This window comes from Chroicocephalus ridibundus, chromosome 1 (genome assembly GCF_963924245.1).
Source record: "Chroicocephalus ridibundus chromosome 1, bChrRid1.1, whole genome shotgun sequence".
NCBI classification, from domain to species: Eukaryota; Metazoa; Chordata; class Aves; order Charadriiformes; family Laridae; genus Chroicocephalus; species Chroicocephalus ridibundus.
This window is the reverse complement of record NC_086284.1, coordinates 13,628,618-13,651,406: the sequence shown is the minus strand read 5'-3', so window position 1 is coordinate 13,651,406 and position 22,789 is coordinate 13,628,618. Positions and strand designations below refer to the sequence as shown.

At 41.3% G+C, this 22,789-nt stretch overlaps 1 protein-coding gene across 8 annotated transcripts in view; it reads right to left on the bottom strand.

The window, feature by feature from the left end:
• The window catches only part of FAT3 (FAT atypical cadherin 3), a 425,569-nt gene that overhangs the window by 72,927 nt on the left and 329,853 nt on the right, over positions 1–22,789 (bottom strand). For all 8 annotated transcript variants that reach the window (XR_010070308.1, XM_063329048.1, XM_063329074.1 and 5 more), the window contains 4 exons: positions 17,395–17,670; positions 15,622–15,832; positions 7,674–11,747; positions 109–305 (listed from right to left, as the gene is read on the bottom strand). Coding sequence is in view for 7 of the 8 variants with exons in the window: in XM_063329048.1 (XP_063185118.1) it covers positions 109–305; positions 7,674–11,747; positions 15,622–15,832; positions 17,395–17,670 (4,758 nt within the window). In the remaining variant the exon portion in view is untranslated. The remainder of the gene's footprint in view (positions 1–108; positions 306–7,673; positions 11,748–15,621; positions 15,833–17,394; positions 17,671–22,789) is intronic.

Sequence of the window (22,789 nt, the reverse complement as noted above, 5' to 3'; positions counted from 1 at the left end):
ATGAAAATGCGCGTTGCCTGTGACTACCTGTAAATAGCAGGGACACCCATAGAGAAACCATCGCTTTCAACACAACAGTTGATTGCCACATGGGTCTTGCTAACTCACCTGTTCACAAACTGGATTATTATCGTTAACGTCAGTGACGGTTACTTCCACAGCAGCTTGGGTTACAAAGAGGCCATCTGTGGCGGTGATGTTCAGATAATAAACGTCTTGCTCTTCCCGATCTAGAGGCCTTTTAACATAAACCTTCCACTCATTCTGAACCAGTCCCAGAGCAAACTTCCCTTTGGGATTCCCTCCTGCAACGAGACAAGCAACACGCAATGGGCTAGGGTGTCCCTTCAGAGCTCCTGCCTAGTTTAAACACACAGATGCATCGCAGAGGACCTGGACTAAGCAGCCGTCATTTGTTTTACAGTGATTGGTGCTTTCAAATTCGCACACTCAGGAAATCTATAATGAGATTATACTCCCTGTGTTTATTGCCCCCCGAACGCCTGGTGTGAAAGTGAACCAATAACTTTCAGTGGAAACAAAATCCATTTAGCAGAGCTGAAGATGATCTCTTGTTTAGTTCCCCGTAAGGGCAATCAAATTCAAACTGTGAACAATCAATAGTCCTCTCAGGCTGGTACAATTGTCTTTCCACTTAGTCTCGGGAGAGGATGTAATACACCGTAGCTCTTGTTACCAAGACAATTTCATTAGCTGTTGATTATGCAATCAAGGACTGGAAGTGGGTTCTATTAAGGAATCCTCTAATGAAAGCTTTATCATACAGCTGTGCCGTTCTTCTGCTCATTAAAATTCTAGTTTTAAAAAAAGTTTACACGACACAGGAAGACACATTAGTATTAAATAGTCCTAACAAGAGGTCATTTGAGGAGCAGTTGGAAGATAAGCAGTACAATTAGATCAAATGTATCTGAGAGTGAAAGCTGGTGAAAGGAGTGCAGGAGACGAAGCAGAACAGCTTTTCATCGTGCCGTAACACTGACACTGAACCTGGCAATGGTGCTCTTACACATCATTAAACTGCCTTGTGACAAAAGCAGGTTAGGAGAAGGAAAGCTTTGGTCCACATCATCCTCAGGAAGGAAGGACATCACACGCAGAAGGGTACAATAATCAAGATGGGCATAGTTGTTGTTAATGCTTCCAACTGCTATTTACTCTTTAATCCGAAATCGTACAGTCCCCTGCCTGCTCCACGAAGAAATCACTTTCAATCACCTTTCTCTGAGCCCGATCTCAACCCCCTGTCAGACCAGACAGTAAAATCTTCTAAGCCAATGTTGTGGCTTAACTCTGGCACAGACAGCTAAGCCCCACACAGCCGCTCGCCTGTTTCCCACCCAGAGGAAAGGGGGAGAAAATCAGAAGGGAAAAAGCGTGGAAACTCGTGGGTAGAGAAAAAGTCAGTTTAATGGGTAAAGCGAAAAGCTGCGTGCATAAGCAAAGTAAAATAAGGAATTAATGGGAGGTCTTCAGCCATCTCCAGGAAAGCAGGGCTCCATCGCATGTAACATTTACTTGGGAAGACAAATGAAATCAATCTGAATGCCCCCCCTTGCTTCAGCTTTGATTGCTGAACATGATGCCATACAGTATGGAACATCCCTTTGGTCAATTTTGGTCAGCTGTCCCAGCTGTGTCCCCTCCCAACTCCTTGTGCACCCCCAGCCTACTCTCTGGTGGGGTGGGGTGAGGAGCACAAAAAGCCTTGGCTTTGTGTAAGCACTTCTCAGCAACAGCTACAACATCCCTGTGTTATTAACGCTGTTTTGGTCACAAAACAAAACCACAACTCCATACCAGCTGCTATGAAGAAAATTAACTCTACCCCAGCCAAAACCATTAAGGGCAACTACCCAGTCTTCTGTGCCCAGTGTCTAACATAACCTTGGTCTGTAAAAACGTATCTACACTTTTAATAATTTAGGATAGATCGCTGCAGCCATAGAAAACTCATGTGCTGTAGAAACTGAGTGAGGACATAGAAAAAAGCATCACACTGCTCCACTGGGTGAACTTTAATTCCAGCTAACCCACTACTAGCTTATTCCCCACCATATTAAAGCTTTCTCCTGTGCTGTCCCATGCAGAAATGCAATCTAAGAACTACTTCCCATCTTTCTTATGTATAAAAATGGTATCAAAATATTAAGGGAACACCTATTCTTTCCTGTAACCGGATCAAGAATGGGAAGCATGCTAGTGTACTTCTGCTTACAACTGATTCAGGGTCCTGACGTGTGTCATGGGATCGGTCCAAGCTCAATGGAAAGGCCAGATTCTTAAAGCTTCCTCTCTAGTACTTGTGCTGAATGTTAGAGCAAATACATATTTAAAAAAAAAATAATCCAATGCTGAATTTATTTGAGCTGCCTCTGCTGTCAAGCGGTTAGGTGTCCCTGTTGTTGCTTCTGGTGTCACAATTCTGTCAGTTCCCAGGGACCTTCTTAGCAAAAAAACAAAGCACAAAAGATCTGAACTTGAAGCTGAGCTTAAAAGTAAGCAAAATGTCTAATGCACATTTCATACCTTCTTTCTACATCAAAAAGCAGAAAAGAGGTCACAGGCTGTAATCTATGCCTTCTTCATTAGCTACCAATGACATGAGAGACTGGTTTCTATTTAATAAGAAAACTAAGTCAGTTGAGAAAGGCTGAGCGAATCTTTCCTGTTAAGCACCATCATTTGTGCTAGCTGTAACTGTGTCAAAAAAGCACGCTGTAATGAATAAGATTTCCAGAAAATTAGTCAGATATTGCGTTATAATTATAAAAGGCCCTCTAGTCATACAGAGCACAAAACTGATATATCAAAACCTAGATATTTTCTGTTGATAGAAAATCACCTCTTTAGATCGTAAAACCAAGCAGATCTCAATTTTCCCACTGATTTCTATGACAGTGTGGAATAACCATCAGAGGACTCAGTTAAACCTTGTTTAATCTGCTGTGTGATATAAACGCATTTCTCCTAAAGAGGGTTACGCAGCGTGTCAATGTGCACTACAGGCCAGATCTGAACACAATCCAAGGCAATGAGAATCTGCCCATCGACATGAGTCTTAATGTGACTTCAAAGAAGGTAGACCCCTGCTGATTGACATTAAATTCTCTCTATTCAGTTCAACATCAGCATAAAAAAGCTTAACTCTCCTTTATAAAAGGCTGTAATCTTGTCAAGGCAAGTTTAATGTTGTAAACCATTAATAAAAATGGTCTTAAATATTCTTATTTAGCTCCATGATATCAATCTGCATATTTTTCTGCATATTAGTCCTTTTGTAGAAGGAAATGATTAACTGTCCCGAGGAACTATGAAGCAATACACTCAAGGTATGGGTATCCCATTGCTAAGAAAAGAGGAAAGGTAAAATCTAATTAAAATCAGCTGGTGGCTTTTATGGCTGGCAGTAACACTAGCTTGGAGCCATTTTAAAATCACTTCTGCTTTGTTGTTGATGGAATGGCTTTTAAATCATACTTAGGAATTTGAGGAGTATGTATAAAAAAACGGTCCTTGGGATCCCTTTTTCCCCAATTTACTCCACTGGAAAAGGATCAATTTGAATGACCAAGAAACCTGTGCAGTAAGCTGTGAACGTGTAACAGTTTATCTGCATGCCTTTTTCATTAGCGCTACCTTTTGGTTTTTTTCTTCTCAGGACAGGCTACGTGCTTTGTTGATGGAAGACAAAGGTGGAAGTTGTACTATAAAGTGTAACAGAAATAATGAGATGTAAACACTAAAATACCGTCAAGGAAATATTCTTAAAAAATGGAAAGGCAAAAAAATACACACTGTGGCCCAGGGAACCATTTTCTCGTACTTATACATATGTCTCGATGCAGATCTCATTCTGCAGTGATTAATTAACTTTTTCACTAATATATGTAAGCAGATTCAGTTTCCTAGGGGCGTTCTAATTAATTAGTTTTTCGCTCTGAATAATGTAGCTTTTCTAAACGGAAGCCTCCTGACTACATGCATTAATGGATTCTTTAAAATCTTTTGGCAGTTTTCTTATGTTCTACTTTGAATGTCACAACAGTGATGTGCTAGCTACAAAAAACACTCCAGTAACTTTTTAGAAAGGCTTTGAGGCTAAAAGAATCAGCATTATCTTTTATCTTTTGTTACTTGAAGTTTAAATAATGCTCTCCCTCCCTCCCTAGTCAGCAAATAGTACAAAGCCAAATCAAGCTCAAGTTTAAGAAAAGAAAGAAAACAGCCAGATACAAATGAAATGCAGAGACACAGTGATCCAAAATAAACAAATCCTGACACACATCATTACTAAAGCACACACAGAGGGAATTATAACGGCTAAAAGGGAACGGAAAACTAGAAGCCAACAGTATCAGTTTTCACTGCAATGTCCCTATCCGGGAGGGGGAACTGTGTATTTACTAACTTATTTATTTAGTTTCTCCCTTATATTTATGCATTTATTTAGATAGTTTCAATTCCCAATCAGAGCTCTAGGCATTTGCATCACATAAAATCAATAGGCTCATCCCCCACCCCCGGTTTAAGATGTTGCATGTTTACTGAGCTGCCGAAATGATAAACCCAATCCTCCTAGCTTCACTATCATAAAATCGCAGAGACCGTTCTTCAGCCTGCAGCACAAGTCCTCCCCAAACAGCGAAACATCCGTTTCTCCAGAACTCCAGGATCTCAAATATAAAATAAAACCAAACAAAAATCGTCAGTTTGCTCATACTGGGCAATCAACCTAGCAAAAAAACCTACTGCGTACAGTGCCAGTTCTTTCTTCCAAAACACACTGTCCATCTTCCTTGTATTCAGCTGAACCAAGCTTAAAGACTATTATCTGTCTTTACATTCACGTGCCTGATGGAGCCTAATTAACATCACTGAGGAACACAAAACACTTTACTGTACCGAAGTCTTAGCAACTGACATTTTTCTGGTGGCTTTTATTAGTTTACCACAGTCAAATCTCAGTAATATCTGGCGGGGTCTAGGCTGGCTAAACATCCTCGCCAAACATCAGCGGAGTCCTGGTTTTAGCTAAACGGCCTCAAATGATATAGGCAATGACCTCAAATGAGCCTTCAAAAGAAAACTGCAGTGCATTTGTGTCATCTGCACTTCCTATTGATTTTCTATTAAGATTTATATACAGTACTTTTCATTTGTGAACATCTCCAGCTGCTATCAAACTACACATAACAAAGCGTAAGTGCAGAATTCTTCCCCCACCATCAGATGCAGATGAAGGTGGATTTGAAAATGGCAACTACTTTCCAGAATATACATTTATCCACCAGAATTATCTACCCCTTTTCAAAGCTGAGCAGAAGACTGCAATGAGTGTTTGTATTTCTCAAAAGAGTGCAAAGGGCTCTTCAGTGATCACATCTGACTCAGAACGTTTATTTCTTTTGTCTCCTGAACGATGATTTTATTTTTTCCATCTATCTTCTGTGTACTACTTTTCTACAGGTGCATTTCCACAAAGCTGGTTTCGGTGGGTCCACATGCCATTCTCATAATTTGTTTTCTTCTCCCTTTTTGTCAGTGTCCTGTTTTTCTTCAGAGTTTGTTTATTGTATTCACAGAAATTTCTATGGCTCAAAATGCCTCTGGAAAGCCACAGCATTTGAATATTTGTCTAGCTAATCTGATTTCATGAAATATTCAAGTGCAGTTCCTGAGCTCAACTTGGGGTAAAGTGTGAATAGACTATTTCATTAGTTCAACTATACTTTAATATTTTTTGACATTTTAATCAAAAGAACCTAATTTCTCCATGTGCATTTCCCAAATTCAAAGGATATATTCAAAGACAGTGGAATTTCTGAGCTCATGCCCTTTAGTAATTGTACAGTAGGCATTTGAGAAACTTTTGGGCATTGACATCGAACGTTTTTGGGAACTAAAATACCAGCAAAATATCTGCTGTATTTTAAACTGTGATAGAAATTAAGGTACGGAATGATCTATAATTTTTGAGTCACAGATGACATTATTCAAAAATCCAGTTATTGCTAAATTAACAGCACAGGAATGTGAAGAAAACATTACGTAACTAAAAGCACAATTCATTCTAAGAGATACTAAAGACTGAAAGACTTCAGAACAAAGAGAAAACAGTACCTTCGGCTAATGATCGTGGTACACTAACACATCTTGCTCCAAACATGAAAGGCTTGCCTTTCCTATAGTACTTTCTATACTGGGATCCCCAAATTCCTTCAAATATCACAACACCTCTTGGAGGAGGCACTACTTATTCACTTTTAGACACGTGGGAACTAAGGCACCGGCAGCTAGTGCACCTTGCCCGAAGCCTCCAAATCCCGTGTTTTATCCACAAGGCTATTTTTGCCTCTACTTAAAATATCCTACAACATGCCAAATATCCTACAACACGTCACACTATAAACACATAGTATTTGAAAACCTTTAAACTGAATCCAGACTTTCATGTAAGTGCTCAGAATGAATTTCTGGCTGCTTTGAAAATTATGCTACTTCTGACGTGAAACATAGACAATTTGCGGCTAAGTGGAACATCACACCTTCCCCTACACACCATCCCACAGCCATGTCCAATGGTTTGGGTTGGAAGGGACCTTAAAGAGCAAACTCATTAGACATTTGAAAGCTTATCCTCCAGAGCAAAATACACAAATTGTTATCTGGTTAGTTAAGTCTTTTTTGCCCATAGCCTTCTACTTTCATGAAGGTCTTGTGTAACTCAAATTTTATCCAGTGACAAGAACGTGAATTCGTCCAATAATCTGGTTATTACTATGTAATTAATATTAGGTCTTGGATTGTGAAGGTTGTGATAAAGTTGTTCCCTAACAAAATATATTGGACGATGGAAGCTGTAGGCAGAAAAAATAACTGCAGCAGCCCATCACTCATAACATACTCACGCAAAAGCCAGTCTGAATCTAGGAGAAAAGAATGATAATAAATATAGCACAATAAGAAAGAGCAGTGTTACCACACTTTGAAAAATATGTTAGTAATGTAATCGAAATTGCCTTGTGCTGTATATAACAATGCATGGCAGCTAACCAGTGCTTCTAAGTGGATTACTGTTTCCCTGGCCAGAAATCTGTGCTGATAAGAAATGGCATCCCCCCACTCCTTCCAATATAAAATTCCTTCCTTCCTTCTGCCCTCCCCCCAGATAATGGTATTTCAAAGTGGCTCCTGCATGCACTTTCCTATCTCAGAAAGAAAAATGCTATTTCAAAAAATGTTAAATACTTGAAAACGTAAGGATTTTCTCCTTAAGAATAAAACGTTCTTCCCTTTGTTGAAACATTAAGTCATGATGGTTTCCAAGCTGACACATCTATTATGATGTGTTGATGGGTCACACTATGTTGCACTGCAGCAAATCACAAAACATTAATCTTGGAAATTAGAGAGAGAATAACCCAGACAGACAGACAGACATTCCCTCTCCCTCTTTTCAGCTTTGCTAGCTGCTGCAAATTCTCTCCAAATTAAAAAAAAAAAAAAAAAAAAAAGGAGAGAGATGCAACTGCCTGATTCACAACGATAATTTACCTGAAACCCTGCTAAACATTCACCTAAAACTGGTCACATGCACATTTCTTCAGTAAAGCTGGTTTTGGAAAGAACGCATGCCAGTTGTTCCTTACCTGTAATGTGGAAGCTAACCTGCCGGTTGACATCAGACGTGTCTTCATCCCAGGTGCTAAGAACAGCCACAACTTCCCCCGGGGGGTCGCTCTCCTTCACTGACCCTCTGTACACCTCATGCTCAAAGACGGGTGCGTTATCATTTATATCTGTCACAGTAACTGAGACCAAGGTGGTTGATGACAAGGATAAAGCTTCCCCCAGATCTGAGGCCACCACTGCAAAGGTGAACGCAGGATCCTTTTCGTGGTCCAGATCCTTCAGTGTGCTGATCCAGCCGCTGTTGCTATCAATGGTGAACGCTTCTGTGATCTTCTCCAGCTCCGATTCCACTGCGAGTGTGTATGTGACCTGTCCATTTGCACTCGAATCTGCATCAACCGCTTTAACTTGCATAAGTTTTGTTCCTATGGGCATCCCTTCCATTATTATAGCATCATAGCTAGCTGTTTCAAACATGGGCTTGTTGTCGTTTACATCCAATACTTTAACCTCCACATCCACAGTCAACACAATGTCTACTTTGTCTAATTGAATGGTGGCCGCAACTTTGAAGTGAAAAGCCGGATTTGTCTCATGGTCAAGTCTCTTATCCAGTTTTATGAGCCCTGTGTCTTGCTCTATGATGAAAACTCCATCTTTGTTGTTTTCAGTCAGCTCGCCATTAACTGTGCTATACAAAGCACCCTGATTAGGCAAAACATGCAGAATGTCTATGGTACTTCCTATGAGGGTGTCTTCTGCTATGGTAAAAGAATACTGGGGCTGAGAAAAGGAAGGTAAAATAGTTTCTGGGGGTAAAACATGGATGTAGACAGGAATGAGGGAATGCTTTACAGGAATGCCACCATCAACTGCTTTGACAAAGAATGACAGAACTGTGTTTTTCAGCTGGTTAAAGCTACCCTTGGTGACCATCCATCCATTGTCTGGATCTATTTCAAGCAGATCAGCTACTGAAACGGAGGCTTCACTATACAGAGAATAGGTAATTCTGGAATTGGCTCCATCATCTGGATCTACTGCTTGCACTTGGGTCACCAAGTAACCTTTCCCGACATCTGCTTTGACACTTGCTCTATATTCGACCATCATAAATTGAGGAGCGTTGTCATTCTCATCCACTACTATCACTCTCACGGTGCAAAACGTAGTCCTGCCACCTCCATCGAGGGCTCTCAAAAATATACCGATATCACTTTCCAGAGGGTTCTCCCGGTCTAACCTCTCAGTTGTCAGAATCTGACCATTGTTATCAATCAAAAATCGGTCCTTGGCAAAGTCATTTATTATGGAGTAGCTTATCCGGCCGTACACACCTGAATCCCCATCTGTTGCCTTCACATGGATCACCTTAGTTCCAGGAGCAGCGTTTTCTCTAACCTCTGCAACATAAACGCTCTGCGAAAACACAGGGCTGTAGAGGTTGGCCCCAAGGATCTGAATGTGCACCTGAGCTGTGCTGGTGAACAGCCCGTCTGACACAGAGACGTTTAGGCTGTACATGGGCTCCATTCTCTGTTTGCGATGGTTGGAAAGCGTGATAACACCACTCTTGCTGTCCATAATAAAACTGGTCCGATCATTTCCCGATAGGATGCTGTACTCCAGTCTGTCAAAATCAGAGCTGTCGGCATCAGAGGCTTGGACACAAGTCACAAAATGACCCCGAGGTGCCAGTTCACTCACATACGATTCATATATTAACTGGTTAAAAACTGGAGGGTTGTCATTCATATCCGTTATTGAGATACTAACAAGAACCTCACTGCTTAGTGGTGGGAACCCATTATCGGTGGCTCTGACTTTCAAGCTGCACTGCTGTATGAATTCATGATCCAGCATCCGGGCTGTCAGAATTAGGCCACTGGTGCTGTCTATATGGAAATAGTCCGTGCTGTTAAAGGTGTCTTGGACTATCTGATACTGCACAATCTTGTTATTGTCAGAGTCAGCATCAATAGCAACCACCTGCAGTACAGGAGTCCCAATCAAAGATGCTTCAGACAAAGTAGCATTATAAGCCGACTGATCAAAAACTGGAGGATTATCATTCACATCGTTAATGATCAAGTCCACAGTGACCTCAGCATGAGCGCCAGTGAGGGCATCGCTGGCTCGCACCATCAGCTTGAAAAGAGAATTTATTTCATAATCCAGGGGGCTGATGACACTCAGAACTCCAGTATCAAAGTCGATATTAAACTGGTTGTAGGGATCTCCATCAACAATGATATAAATGATACCCTGGCCTTCTGGACTTGTTGCATTTATGCTTAAAATTGGCGTGTGCATTTCTACGTCTTCATTCACGGAGGCTGTATAGAAGGGCTTGTCAAATACCGGCATCGCTTTGTTAACAATAGTAATGGGGAGCTCTACCGAAGCAGACAACGAAGGGTTACCACCATCTTTTGCAAGAATGACAACCAAATACTCTATATTAGATAAATCAGAATTGAAGGCTTCTTTTAAAGTGACGCTGCCAGTTCCTCTATCAATTTCAAAATGTCCGTAGTCTTCCTTCAGAAGATAGGACACCTCACCATTTTCACCCTTATCTTTATCAATGGCCGTCACTCGATATATCAGCGTACCAGGCTCAGCATCAACTTGCACAGCAGCATAGTATGGAAGCCCTACAAACACTGGGGCATTGTCATTTATGTCCTCAATGTAAACCCTCACCACCACTCGAGCTACACGGAGGTGATCTAGTTCACGGCTTGCTTCCACCACCAGCTCATACAGCTCTTTTTCCTCTCTGTCAAAGGGGATGCCAGTTGTCTGAATGACTCCTGAGGTGGACTTGATTTTAAATTTGTTGCCTGGGTTTAATATACTGTATTTCAAAGGCTCATTGAGGCGGTTACCAACGGCATTCACCACAGCAATCTTGGTGATATTGGCGCTGTTTTCTGAGATAGATGTGGAATAATAATTTTGTGTGAAATGGAGCCCACTATCCATGGCTTCTTTTACCATTATAGTCACCATCGCAGTGCTATGAAATTTCCCATCAGATACTCTTACTATTAGCATATAGTGGTCTTTGGAAAGGCTATTGTTTTTAATGGTGAGTATCCCTGTGCTTGAATCAATTAAAAAATGCTCCATATTGCCTTCAATTAGACTATATGTTAGTTCAGGAGGGATCTCTGAATCTGGGTCTGTAGCTTTGACTTTGAGAACCTCAACACCAACATACGTGGGCAGGAGCAAGACTGTCTCAAATACAGCCTGGCTGAAGACTGGTGGGTTGTCATTGACATCAGTTACCTCAATGGTAACTTCAACTGGGCTCTCTGCTGTAAGCTGGGGATTCCCACTGTCTCTAACGTGCACGTGGAAGTGGAAGTGGGCTATTGTTTCATGATCTAAATTTGCAATTGTTCTGATTGCACCTGTGCTGGAATCTACCGTGAAATACTTTTTTGCAGTAGATTCAACAATCTGGTAGACGAGTAAAGCATTTTGGTTGCTGTCAGCATCAGTGGCACGTATGACGAGGGGACTGTTATTCGTGCTCCGGACTATGCTATTTACAGGAGCAGCTTCACTTATGCTGCCCGAGTACTGAGAGAAGAGAAAAACTGGTGGGTTATCATTTTCATCAACAATCTGAATGTTCACAGTGGCATTTGATGCCATGCCTGCCATATTTGTTGCCTGTATGATGAGCTGATAGAAGGAAGCACGCTCATAATCAAGGGCCTTTTGACTGGTGATCACTCCAGAATATGGGTTTATAGTGAAGACTCCATCCACATTCCCATCTTTAACCTCATAAACTAACGTGGACTGACTGATCGCAGAGAGAGAGATGACAGAAGTACCAATATCCACATTTTCATTAACCTCCGCCTGGTATTCTTTGAGAGTGAACTTCGGGTGGGAGTTATCTGCCATCGTCACAGATATCCGCACTATTGCTGTTGCAGACAACGGTGGAGAGCCTTGATCAGTCACTTTGACTGACAAAACAAACTGTCCCATTGTGGTCAAGTCTGGCTCCTTCAGTAATGTAATGATCCCTAAAACTGGTTCAATCTTGAATGTGTTTCCCGTATTTCCTAAAACACAAATAATAGAAGCAAATTAGAAATGAAATACAGCACACTTAATGATCACTTAAACCAGGAGCAATTAGCTGCAATTTGTTAAAGGCAGTTATTAAAAAAAAAAAACAAAACCAAATCAAACCAACATAAGACGAAAGAATTCTAAAGGCCCTTCCAGCCTTCCTTTCTGAAAATCAGGCACCTCACTAGATGATATAGGTGTTCAAACCTTCAGAAACTCAGGTGCTGCTATCTATATCTTGATTCTGAGTATCAGCATCTGAGCAAATGCTGCATGTATATTACTCCTACTGAAGTTGGAAAAAGCATCTCTAAAATATGAGAATTAGTCAAATACATGTACACCTAAGGCAAAGAAACTAGATCAGAGGCTAACAAGCCAATTACATGACAAATGGATAACAACTCAGGCTCTTAATTAAAGGGGATATTAAGCAACCGTAGAGAAGATTACAGCAGTTCAAGACTCAAAGAACTGAATATAAAAAGGTTAAAGTGGCATTTAGAAAAATAAAACAGAACAAATAGCATAGAAAAGAGATTCAAGTATCTTTTGGCACAAAGGTTTATCATATGATCTCTGAGGAGGACGAATCTAGATGAATGAGATTTAGCACAAAATGTCACGAAATGTCTGTTATAACATGAAAGCAGGGATATCACTGACTGCATAAAGGTGAGAACAGTGAGTTTGGACCAAGGACCTTCGTTGGGGTCTTATTTTCTTTTTAGTCTTTTTGCCAACCTCGTCTTTAGCAAGAGAGATTAAAAGCTTTTGATATGTATCCCTATCCTGTAATTAGAGATCACCTTTTTTAGGCAACCTGTATTTCGCTGGTTCCTTGAGTGCCTGCTTAAAGTATAGGATGTTGCCTGTATATCTGGCAAGTATAAGCGTACAGACATCACATGGGCCTCTTGGGACGGGTCCAGAGGAGGGCCACAAAACTGATCAGAGGGATGGAGCACCTCCTCTATGAGGACAGGCTGAGAGAGTTGGTGTCGTTCAGAAAAGAAGGCTCTGGGGAGACCTTATGGTGGCTTTTCAGTACTTAAAGGGGGCTTATAAAAAGATGGGGACAAATTGTTTAAGAGGGCCTGTTGCAATAAGACAAGGGGTAATGGTTTTAAACTAAAAGAAGGAAGATTTAGACTAGATATAAGGAGGAAACGAAGAATTTTTTTTCAATAAGAGTAGTGAGACACTGGCCCAGGTTGCCCAGAGAGGCGGTAGATGCCCCATTCCTGGAAACATTCAAGGTCAGGTTGGACGGGGCCCTGAGCAACCTGATCTAGTTGAAGATGTCTCTGCTCATTGCAGGGGGGTGGACTAGATGACCTTTAAAGGTCCCTTCCAACACAAACTGTTCTATGATTCCATGACTCTTTTTTCTGAATTTGATTCTAAATACAAACAGAATGTACTGAGTTACAGTGATTCCAATCATTATAACATGTTCCTGCTATTGTAATATACACTTTAAAATGCAGAACCGCTTCCAGTCTATAGCCAAGCATCCATCCATGACCTGGAGAGAAATACATCTCGGGTAACTGGTGATAAACAAGAGATTTTATTTTAATGGTGATTGGTACAGGTGCTGTGCACAGAGCAGTAAATGTGAAAATTGTAGCTGGAATACCTAATACATGGAATCCTAAATGAAGTGAGTTAATGTGAACTATTTTTAAGATGTGATTCACTATCTGTTGTAAATTCTGGGGTTTGGAGGCTAATTTAAGCTACATACTACTGTATGTAGTTCAATACTTGTAGTGGCTTTCTATTTATATCCATCCTTTCAGATCAGTAAAGTTTACTCTACTAGCTAAAACAAAAATTGTGCTGTTCACTGAGGAGCTGAGATTCTGCCAGAGCTACAAATTCTCATAAAGATCACGGTAACTGCCACATTTGCAGACACTACAAATGCTGCTGCAGTTATTTTGTCAGTGCTTATGAATACAAATAATTTTTAGCCACTGGCTGCCTCATGTAAGGCCAGAGCTGCTGCTTCTCCTTTAGGAATTTCCTACAAAATTACACAATAGCTACTTTCTTTACCAATTGCTCTCTTCACATGTAAGGTGATGTAAGTAACTCTCTTGAATGAAAGGGCTATTTACAATCTTAATGCTGCAGTTAAAATCAGTATCCTCAACTGCAGATTTTATAGATCATAGAAACTACAGCAGCAGAAGACAGAATTTTGAAGCATCTGTGGTTGGAACATCTGTGGATAATGAAACTGAGGGAGTGCGTGGCTTACAGTAAATGGAAGTTTGACACTGCAGGGAGAGCTCATGATGAAGCAGAAACAGGCTGTAATGGAAGAGAGAGCCTCTAGAAAAAATTAAAACATGCAGACTAAAAAGGACCTTCAAATACCCAAAGCATCCTTTCTAATCATTATATTTCCTGTGCGCATCATGTGTGATTCCCTTCCAGTGTAAGGGAGCCATACTCCTAGCAAGTCAGGTTGCTCCTGACATTGTGGTGGCACCTAGAGGTGATTGCGTTGGAGCCCATAATAGTAACAATGTGTCATTATTCCTAATTAACCTGATCTGGTCTGCTCAGAGTTCGTCCTATAAAGCACAGTGTTGTCCTGATCTGGGCATGTGTAAAATTTCCTCTGATCTAAGTTAAAGGCCACTGGAGAATACTGAGAAAAAATTGGTAAGACCAAATGCAGTGCATAAAGGAAATATTTGTTTTTCAGTGCTAAGATCTTTGTGGGATTACAAGGGTCTAAATTCAGCACTTTCAGCTGCAAATACTTCACCTCCTGGTTTGCTTAAAGGACTTTTTCCACAAGGCATACAGGGTAACGACAGAAGTTCCTTGGTCTTCTCTAAGCTTCAGGTTACATCAATTTAAGGTGTGAGCTTGAACTACGTGAAGTTAAATCAACATGAGATGGTGTAGCTAGTGACAAGTCTTTATAATAATATAAAAATAAATAAAGATCCTGTAGAGATCCCAGCCTAATGCCGGGAATGGCTTGTGATCTGGTTAACATGGGGACAATCTGCAGTATATAAGACCTTTTTTAGGGCAATATAGGTTTCAAGTTTTGCTATTATTATAACAGAAAGATGCATATTACTAAAAAAAAAAAAAAGTAGAAATGAAACATTAAAAACCCCAAAGGTTACAAATTTCTACTTCCTTCTATCTTTTTCTAGATGCTCCTCTTGTATAGACGTTCGTGGTTTATCTCAGAGATAATCCTTATCTCCAGATCCATATAGGCCAGAGAAAGTTACATTCACTTGCGCGTGTGGCAGAGATAATGCAGATTTCCCATGGCTGTGCTGTTCCACCAGCAGAGGAATGCTTTTGCTGGTGCAGATTATGTGGTGAACGCAAATAAACGCAAAAGCAAGTTTAATCTGGTATCACCATGCCCTCCCTTAGTTTCAAGAGACCTTGTGCCACTAAACTGCTACATCTCTGCTGGCAGAAGTTTTTAGCATAGCCCTGGTGTTAGCCTCCACGCCCCTCTGATCCAAATATTGGCGAAGAGGCGGATCTGGAGGATCCATTGTGAAGCCAGCAACCTGAAAACACGTCACTGGCTGTAGTTTCAATAACTATCTTCTGTGATGGTTTTGAACCAATGACTCATAGTTAAAGGCTCTGGAGCCATCTAGTGAATGGGGCATGAGATTCTGTTCTGACACGTTTTGGGTATGGCAGCTTCAAAATTAAAAAAAAAACTCAAACCAACAAGAAGGTGTCTCTTTTGCCCAGCCCTCCAGGAGAAGGCAGACCAAAGAATCTGACTTGTTTGTCACCATCACAGCACTGCTCTGTGCAGAGCGTGAATCTTGATGCTACATTTTCATCCTCTATCCTAACCTGCTTCGATAGTGTAGATAAGCTCTGCGTTTTCTCCTTTGTCTTTGTCCAAAGCTGTGACCTGCAAGACTGCTGATCCAACTGCTGCTGATTCAAACACCGAGGCTTCGTACAACGGGCTAGTGAAGTACGGACTGTGGTCATTGGAGTCCTCCACATTTATGATGACTCTGGCCAGGTTTCTTCTGTAAGGGAATTCTTGATCTCGGACCTATAGAACAAGTACATAATACACACCTTGATATCCACCTAGTAAAACTTCATAAATACTACTAATCTCAGTGCTAATAAGACTTTCAGTTCTATTTAATACAAAGTGATACAAAAATCCATTTGTCCCAAAGAACAGTCTAAAATACATTCACATGTGAGATGGTAGATAGTAAATTTAAAGAAACAGGAAGAGCTTCGAGACCTTTTTTTTTCACTTGTGAAAAAATACACTGCACATCATGACATGAATTTTTAAACTGGTGACTACATGACTTCTTAAATTCAGTTTCAGGTTTGCAAGAAATACTTTTTTTTATATACTAATTGAATGGTCATGCCTTCGTCCCGCCAATCCCTGCTTTACAGCACAGAGGCAAACATACCTTGCCCATGGCTCCTTCTTTCGAAGAGCTATAAACAATTTTACCAACTATGATCAGTCGCGTGTCAGTCTAGTGCTTGTAGGTGCCAATGGACAGTGCACACCTTTTTGAAGGTGACGATACCGATAGTAAACAGTAGGATAAATAGTAAGCAGTGATTAGCACTCCCAGGAGAGGTATCGTTTACCGCACCTCTCTCAACTCCATACTAAAAATCTCAGCATGGCTACACTGACAATCCTGCCAACGTGATCCCCAAAAGTCTGGCTCTCCGTAAGCAGAACAGACCCCTCATTGTATCAGGTGGAGGTCAAACACAAGAACCGGGAAATGACCTCTATCAGCCGTGCCTCTCTGTGCTTCAGTTTATACTTATTTCTTAGCCTGCTCGCCAAAGGACTTGCAGCTTGTTACGCTGTGAGCTGAGACCCCACTCAGCTCCAGCTGGCTGGATCTCACTGCAGCCCTCTGAGTCCTCTGCTCCCCAGCTCCAGTTCTTTCGAAGATCTCCTCTGCAGCAGTCTTAAGTGGTTAAAGAAAATAGTGGACTACGATGTTGAAATTAACACAGATTTTTATTTTTTTTTTTAATTAACCTCCAGTCTATAATATAAAACCTTCACTTGGAAACAGACAGACCTATGTTCCGTAATTTACGCACATTGAGCAAAAAATGGTAATTAATTTTATTTTCTAATACCAAAACATTTGGAAATGTAGCTGAAAGCTACTTAGTATAACAATAGCTTATATACTAAAATAAATCCGTAAAAGTAAACTATGGACGAGGCTTGTATTTAGAAAGGGTGTAGCATTCTCTATGGCAGGAAAGCAGTTATCTCCCTGTGAATAACTTCTCAAATAACTTTCAGCCTAACTTCAGAAACTCTGAAAATTACCTTGAGCGAGAGGACCAGATGCCAAGAGATTAAATAATTTCCTGCCTGCTCTCCCTTGAGATAGCAAATCATATCATATTACATACAATGAATTCACAATAAGTTTCCCAAACAGCCCAAATAAAAAGATGTAATATAAATACACAGCAGGGCAGGCAAGATGAAATTAATGACTACTTACTGCACTGAAAGTTCTTTGCTCATGCAAAGGCTAAGGCACGTATGCACCTGAAGCAGCAGTAATTGTGCCCTGACCCACGTGAATATTGCATTCTTACCATGACATTAAGGATGTGCTTGTCTTGAGCTTCGTGGTCTAATCTCTCAGCAGTATAGAGCACCCCAGTGCTGGGATCAATTCTGAATTTTCTCACGCTGACTGTATCGATGCTGCTGTGAATAGTGTAGCTCAACTTATGCTTTTCGTCTCTGTCTATAGCTTCAATTTGCAGAATTTCAGTATCAGGGAGGATGTCCTCTGAAATGGTGACATCGTAACTTGGGTGAGAGAATTCTGGGCCATTATCATTGTTATCCAACACTTTGATAAGAACCTACAGTTAATAAAAGAAAAACATTTGAAGTTATTGAAGTTTAGTCGGATTGCTGAATAGGCACCTAGAGAAATATAATTTGCTTTAGATGGCTGATGATGTTATACTGCTGTATGGTGGGACTGAGAAACATCATTTAATATTAAATGCTTACTGTTCAGATCAAAAGAAATAGTAAGCATATGACTTTAGAGGCAAAATGTTCCTAATTATAAGACCTACTCAGAGCCTGACAAAGAAGTCCATATCTTCAGGTTGAAAGATAGAGCTGGTTGAAAGATAGAGCTCAGAGGGTTGTGATTAGGGGCACAGAGTCTAGTTGGAGACCAGTGACGAGTGGTGTTCCCCAGGGGTCAGTACTGGGTCCAGTCCTGTTCAACATATTCATCAATGACCTGGATGAGGGGATAGAGTGCACCCTCAGCAAGTTTGCTGATGACACCAAGCTGGGTGGGGTGGCTGACACACCGGAAGGCTGTGCCGCCATACAGAGAGACCTGGACAGGTTGGAGATCTGGGCAGAGAGAAACCTTATGAAGTTCAACAAGGGCAAGTGTAGGGTGCTGCACCTGGGGAGGAACAACCCCATGCACCAGTACAGGTTGGGTGCTGACCTGCTGGAGAGCAGCTCTGTGGAAAGAGACCTGGGAGTCCTGGTGGACAACAGGATGACCATGAGTCAGCAATGTGCCCTTGTGGCCAAGAAGGCCAATGGCATCCTGGGGTGCATCAAGAGGAGCGTGGCCAGCAGGTCAAGGGAGGTCATCCTCCCCCTCTACTCTGCCTTGGTGAGACCGCACCTGGAGTACTGTGTCCAGTTCTGGGCTCCCCGGTTCAAGAGGGACAGGGAACTGCTGGAAAGGGTGCAGCGGAGGGCTACGAGGATGATTAGGGGACTGGAACACCTCTCTTATGAGGAAAGGCTGAGGGATTTGGGTCTCTTCAGTCTGGAAAAAAGACGTCTGAGGGGTGACCTTATCAACGCTTATAAATACTTAAAGGGTGGGTGTCAGGACGATGGGGCGAGGCTCTTTTCAGTGGTGCCCGGGGACAGGACAAGAGGCAATGGGCACAAACTGGAACATAGGAAGTTCCACCTAAACATGAGGAGGAACTTCTTTACCCTGAGGGTGGCAGAGCACTGGAACAGGCTGCCCAGAGAGGTGGTGGAGTCTCCATCTCTGGAGACATTCAAAACCCACCTGGACATGTTCCTGTGTAACCTGCTCTAGGTGACCCTGCTCTGGCAGGGGGGTTGGACTAGATGATCTCCAGAGGTCCCTTCCAACCCTATGATTCTATGATTCTATGATTCTATGATTCTATGATTCAGTATCTATAGATTGGAAAATATTCCTACAATGGTCACAGGAAAGGTTTTGTCATCCCTTGTAACGGCTCTGGTTACAAGAGACTTCTAGAGCTATTACGGGATTTCCTTTCCCCTTCACTATTAATAAGGCTATAAAAGAATCCTTTCCATGTTACTTAAATCTGCTTTTTATACCATCAAGACTCTGCTAAATCCTGTGTTGTTTTCTGCCCAATATATTGCATTGGGACGTACTAGCAGTGTCAACCATGACAGCAGTGAAGACTTCCAGTTCCCATTACACCTTAGGCTGTGTTGGGAAGGGTGACACTTGGTGAGGCGAGAACAGGGGATGCAACCTCATGGCCACGCAAGCCCACCCCACACAGGTCAATATCATCCACCAAGGACAAGTAATCGCAGGGTACTGGTGACAGGGAAGGATTATTTTTATGGTTTCATCCTTGCTCTTCCTTTGCCAGCGATGTTTGTCTTTATTGACAACTAATTCACTTTCCCCTTAAACACCTGTTTGCCTCCCTTCTGTTGCAGTTTATGAAGGGTATCACTGATGCTAAAAGTGTGAATGAACGCTGTGCCATTTGCTTCAAGTCTGTCTTTAAAACCTGGGTGCTGACCCCATCGAGTCCCCCATCATGGACTCGATGATCCCAAGGGTCTTTTCCAACCTAAATGATTCTATGATTCTAAAGAAACTTGGAGAGGGGGAAGGCCGGCAGGATGCTGCTGTTGCTGCCTATTACACCCATTTCCATGTATCACAAGCTGTCCCTGGTAACTAATAAGAATCACTATTTTCCAAGCTTTGCCTTTCGACAGTTATGTGCCTCTGCAATGTTACTTGTGTGTGGCTCTGACGAAGTTTTGTGTTTTTCGCCACCGGAGGAGTCACTCCCTGGAGGAAATTTGCTTTCCAGACTTTATGTGCTATGGATCATTTCGGGCAGCGTGGCGGCAAAACCCTCGGCAAACTACATAACGCTGAACGAGGCAATGCAAAGAGCTGCCTCTTTTTCAGTACTGGAATCAAAAAGTATCTTTTGCAGAATGTGCCAGTGAAAGCACACACTTTATTGTACAGTGACTGAAATGGAACAGTCTTTTTATTCAAAGGCTCTGAAATAAGAGATAGTCCAATGAATGACATGGGAAAGGCCACGCACAGGACTCTTCCCTAAGACTCGGAGACTTGACCCATCCCTCATGTTATTTTCTTTGTTCTGAAAAGTACTTGGCTCTTTTATAAGCAAATATTTTATTACTTTGCTTGATCAAGCCCTGTTCACCCACACTTTCTTAACAGAAAAAAAATACAGTTACACTGCAATATTGCACAAACAGATGTTGGCCTCAGAGAGAAATGAAACTTTAGATTTCCATGATATTTGGAAGGGTTTGTAGAACACATTACCAGAAGGAACATGAGCAATTGTAAGCGGCAGTCGTAATGAACTAGCCTGGGAACTGTTTAAAAGACAGCTGAAATAAAATGCTCTCTAAGTTAAATGGCATAGGACTTCAACTGCACATTCCATGCGATTTAATTTTCGCTAGATTATGGTACGCCAGAGTGAAGTAGGTTGAAGCCTATATTAAGTTATGCTTCAGTCTTGGACAGATAGCAATAAAATCGGGGGGAAATATACATTGCTGGGCCTATAATAATGATGAAGAGTTACTTAGCTTCTTATATTTTTGTTGTTGCTATACAATATATCAATGCGTGTTTCTGACTTGACTGAGGAAAATAAAAAAAGCCAAACCCACATCTGAAAAATATGTGAAGAAATCAGTTGTAATATATGAAAGAAAGCCCAAGGAAAAAAATAAAGACTTCAACTCTACTCCAATGGGACACAAAGCCAGTGCTGAATCACTTTTGTTAGTGTAAGGAAGAGACATTGAAGCAATCTGAGCTGGGGATAATCTGATTACCAGTGTTTAACGCTTAAAGACATCTTCTCGAGTAGTTTGGATATTCTCAGCCTTTGCCAGCGACCGCTATAACATGGCTGGATTATTTTACTGCTGCATTGTTAACACAGACGACAACATCATTTATTTTACTTTTAATTAGTGGCCAAAAACTTTGTCATGTATCGTTTTAGATAGTCAACAGGGAAATAAAAACTTTTCAAATGGAAAATACCAAGAGTGTTTGATTCTGCTGATGCTAGTACCGCATGACCTACCTTGGACAAGTAAGCATGTTTTTAACATTCGTTTTTAACATTGCTATGTGCAAGCTCAAGCTATTCTGTAAGAAAAAAAGAAAAAACACAGATGCACACCAATGTGTCTTAAAGGTACTGCTACAGAGATGACATGCTGTTTCGTTTGCGTGGTGTGTGATCACCCCGGCGCTGAGGTTCACTTCCCATTATATCTAATGTATTCTGGGATCACTGGCAAACTGGGAAAGCAGAGGAGGGCATGAAGCGTTATCCACCACAAAGCTTGCACCGTGACTGTGCAAGCCACGGCTCCGTGATGTATGCCTTCACTAGACTGGATAAACTAAACAGGAGGGGACTGGATCAGCATCGGAGACCAAGGGTAAGCCATGAGACCGTGGAAATTACAGCGTGGATTCACAAAGCAGCATTTCTTCCCACTGAAAAAGCTATAAGCTAATGCACTGACACACAGATATGGACCACGGTGCTTGGGGAGTGGGAGGCATGGAGAGGGGAAAAGATAATAAAATACTGAGGTCCTCATTTACTGTGGTCATCAAATTTACGGGGAGCTATGCACTTGAAATTGCTTTGATAGTTTCCAGAAAATAACTTTTCTTTTTCTTTTTTTTTTTTTTCCCCCCTCTCACTTCATATCTACTGTAACACTGATCAAGTGCCTGTTTAAGTGTCAGGCACCTTCCTCCCCAGAGATGGCAGCATTTTAATGATTTGTCAAGTGATCCACATTGAAATACGCATTATTTATTACATACTCTGCATTTCAACAGCCACTTCCATCTGGAGATGGAAGGCGGTGGGTTAGCGATGCTAATGAATAAAGAGGTCATTATTGATTCACAATTTTTTCTATTAAAGCAGTTAAGAATGTTTCTCATTTTTGTCAGCTGTCCCTCAAAATCCCCGAGAGTCAACCGTAATTTTAACATTACAGTCTCTCCTTTACTAGAGGGGAGTGGATTTCCCTTACAACAAAAGAATGTTAGATTATATATGGAAATAATGATTATACAGAGCTCTGTTAAACCCACAAGCTATGGAAAAGGAAAATTGAACTCTTTTATGTTCTTAAAAATTTAACTGTTTTGGGAGCTACTTGAAACAAAACCAGGTAGAATAAAATGGAACTTAAGTGTCATTTTAAATAGCTATTAGTCCTCCAATCCTTACAACACTTTTGAGGAGCCAGTGACTATTATTATCCCCATCCTTTGCCCAGGAAAACACTGCCTTGCACCAAGGTTAAACGACTTACCAAAGCCACACGAGAAGTGCAGTGGCAAAGCTGGGGAAGATGTTTTAGATTTATTTCTGAGCCACCCCCACTTTTAATAGGTCACCTTAAAATGCCACCTTCCTATGCAGAAGACTTCCTGCTCCAGCAGGATGACTTCTAGTAGATATTACCTAAAAAGAGGGGGCAATCTTTTCCTTTAATAACGGACAAATGTTACACTGACATGAACACCAGGCTCACAGAAAACCTGATCCTACAAACATATGTGAAGTCGAGTAAGCCGAATGCCACCAGATCGTTAATATGATGAAAGTTACTCAAATTCATTTAACGGCTGCCAAACTTAGGCAT